General features: G+C 38.4%; 1 protein-coding gene across 1 annotated transcript; it reads right to left on the bottom strand.

The window, feature by feature from the left end:
* Window positions 1-1,027: 1,027 nt before the first annotated feature.
* Window positions 1,028-1,612, bottom strand: LOC140147275 (craniofacial development protein 2-like). The gene has a single exon (XM_072169054.1). The coding sequence runs from the start codon at window positions 1,610-1,612 to the stop codon at window positions 1,028-1,030; it is 585 nt and encodes a 194-aa protein (XP_072025155.1).
* Window positions 1,613-1,813: the final 201 nt, after the last annotated feature.

Below are 1,813 nucleotides of genomic sequence, written 5' to 3'. Positions count from 1 at the left end.
GAAACATCATTATCTATGTGTATTTTGGCGATGGCATCTGTGTATATATCTTCTAGGATGCAGATGTAGTTTTCGTTTATTCCGCTCTTCCTCAGTGCATCAAACATATCCGTATGCTCTATGGAGTCAAATGCTTTCTGGTAATCTATAAAACCAAGACATAAATCAAGCTGGTATTCATTTGATTTTTCAATCAGTTGATTTATCGCCTGTAGGTGATCTGTGGTTGAGAATCTTCCCCTAAAACCGGCTTGCTCTCTGGGTTGATTTTGGTCTAATGTAGCTTTTAATCTGCTTTGGATGATTTTTGTGAATATCTTGTATACATGAGAAAGAAGGCTGATTGGGCGGTAGTTTTTGATATCTGCCTTGTCCTCCTTTTTGTGAAGTAAAATAATTTTAGCTTCTTTCCATTTCTTTGGTATCTTCTTTGTTTCCAGTATTTGATTGTAAAGTTTTGTTAGCTGTAGTATTGCCTCTTCTCCCCCGGCTTTGATTATGTCACTTGTAACATCATCAATGCCTGGTGCCTTGTTGTCCTTCATTTGTCTTAAGGCCTCTTCTACCTCATTGTGTAGAATTGGAGGTACCTCTGTTGTTTCAACGCTTGTATTGGTGTCTTTTGGTTTGCCTTTCTCTTGAGTTTTTGTTGAAGTATACAGGTCTTGGTAGAACTCTGCACATATTCGCAGAATTTCTGACCCGTCTGATGTAACAGTTCCATCTTTGTGCTTTAATTTATTAATTCTTGACTTTTTTCGGGCCTTTTCCACTTTGCAAAATCTTGAGTATGCTTGCATGTTTTCTCTTTCTTGTTCGTTGTCTTCTCTTCTTCCTTACTGTTTTAACAATTTCAGCATATTCGATCTTCTCAGCTCTTGATTTGATTGTTATTTTTCTCAGAGCTTTCCTTCTTGTATCGAGGTCTTCAATTGCTTTATCCTCCTCAGATTTGCTTTCATCCTCTTTCTTTGATGGTGCTATACTTGCTGCTTCCTCTAACAATGATGTAGTTAGGTGGTCGCATCTAGTATCCATATCTATGTCCTGTATCTCCAGACCATAAGCGGTTCTTCAACTTCAGTTGGAATTCCTCTTTCCTCTCTTTCAACTTTAGAATGTCAATTCTTTTCTTCTTTTTATTATTGATGAATTTAAGCCTTGCAAGCTTAGTGTTGATGCAAATTGTTGCCCTGACCATTCTATGGTCACTAGCAATGTCTACCTTGGTGATAACTTCACAGTTATTCACAATTCCTTTTTGGCTGCATAATATAAAATCTATCTGGTTCCTGGTTACTCCATTTGGACTTTCCCATGTCCAGTACCTCTTTTTGTCTTTTTTGAAGAATGTATTGGCTATTATGAGTTTCTGTTCTGCAGCAAACTCAAGGAGCATTTCTCCTCGCCTATTCCTTTCTCCCACTCCAAATTTGCCCAAGATTGATTCTTCTCCATTTTTACATTCTCCAACCTTGGCGTTGAGATCACCCATAACAATGGTGTATTTGCCTTTGTTGTCTTTAATGGCTTTATCAATGTCTTCATAGAACTCCTCTACTTCTACGTCTTCATAGTCAGTGGTAGGGGCGTAAACCTGTATTACGCACATCTGGTCCTTTCTGGCAAGCTGAATATTCAAAGCTACCACCCTGTTTGAATAGCTTTTAATTTCCTTTATATAATCTTTGAAATTGGGGTGGATGAGGAAACCCACTCCTCTTGCATTTACGTTGTCCTCTGTTTTGCCATGGTTGAAAAACCATCGCCTCCCTTTAGTTGTGTTAGTCCTTCGCCTTCCCGTCTTGTTTCT

This window comes from Amphiura filiformis, chromosome 3 (assembly GCF_039555335.1).
Source record: "Amphiura filiformis chromosome 3, Afil_fr2py, whole genome shotgun sequence".
NCBI classification, from domain to species: Eukaryota; Metazoa; Echinodermata; class Ophiuroidea; order Amphilepidida; family Amphiuridae; genus Amphiura; species Amphiura filiformis.
This window is presented reverse-complemented; position numbering and strand designations above follow the sequence as displayed.

Excerpts from the sequence above, each read along its gene's own strand:
- LOC140147275 (XM_072169054.1), bottom strand. The coding sequence starts at position 1,612 with ATGTGCGTAATACAGGTTTACGCCCCTACCACTGACTATGAAGACGTA.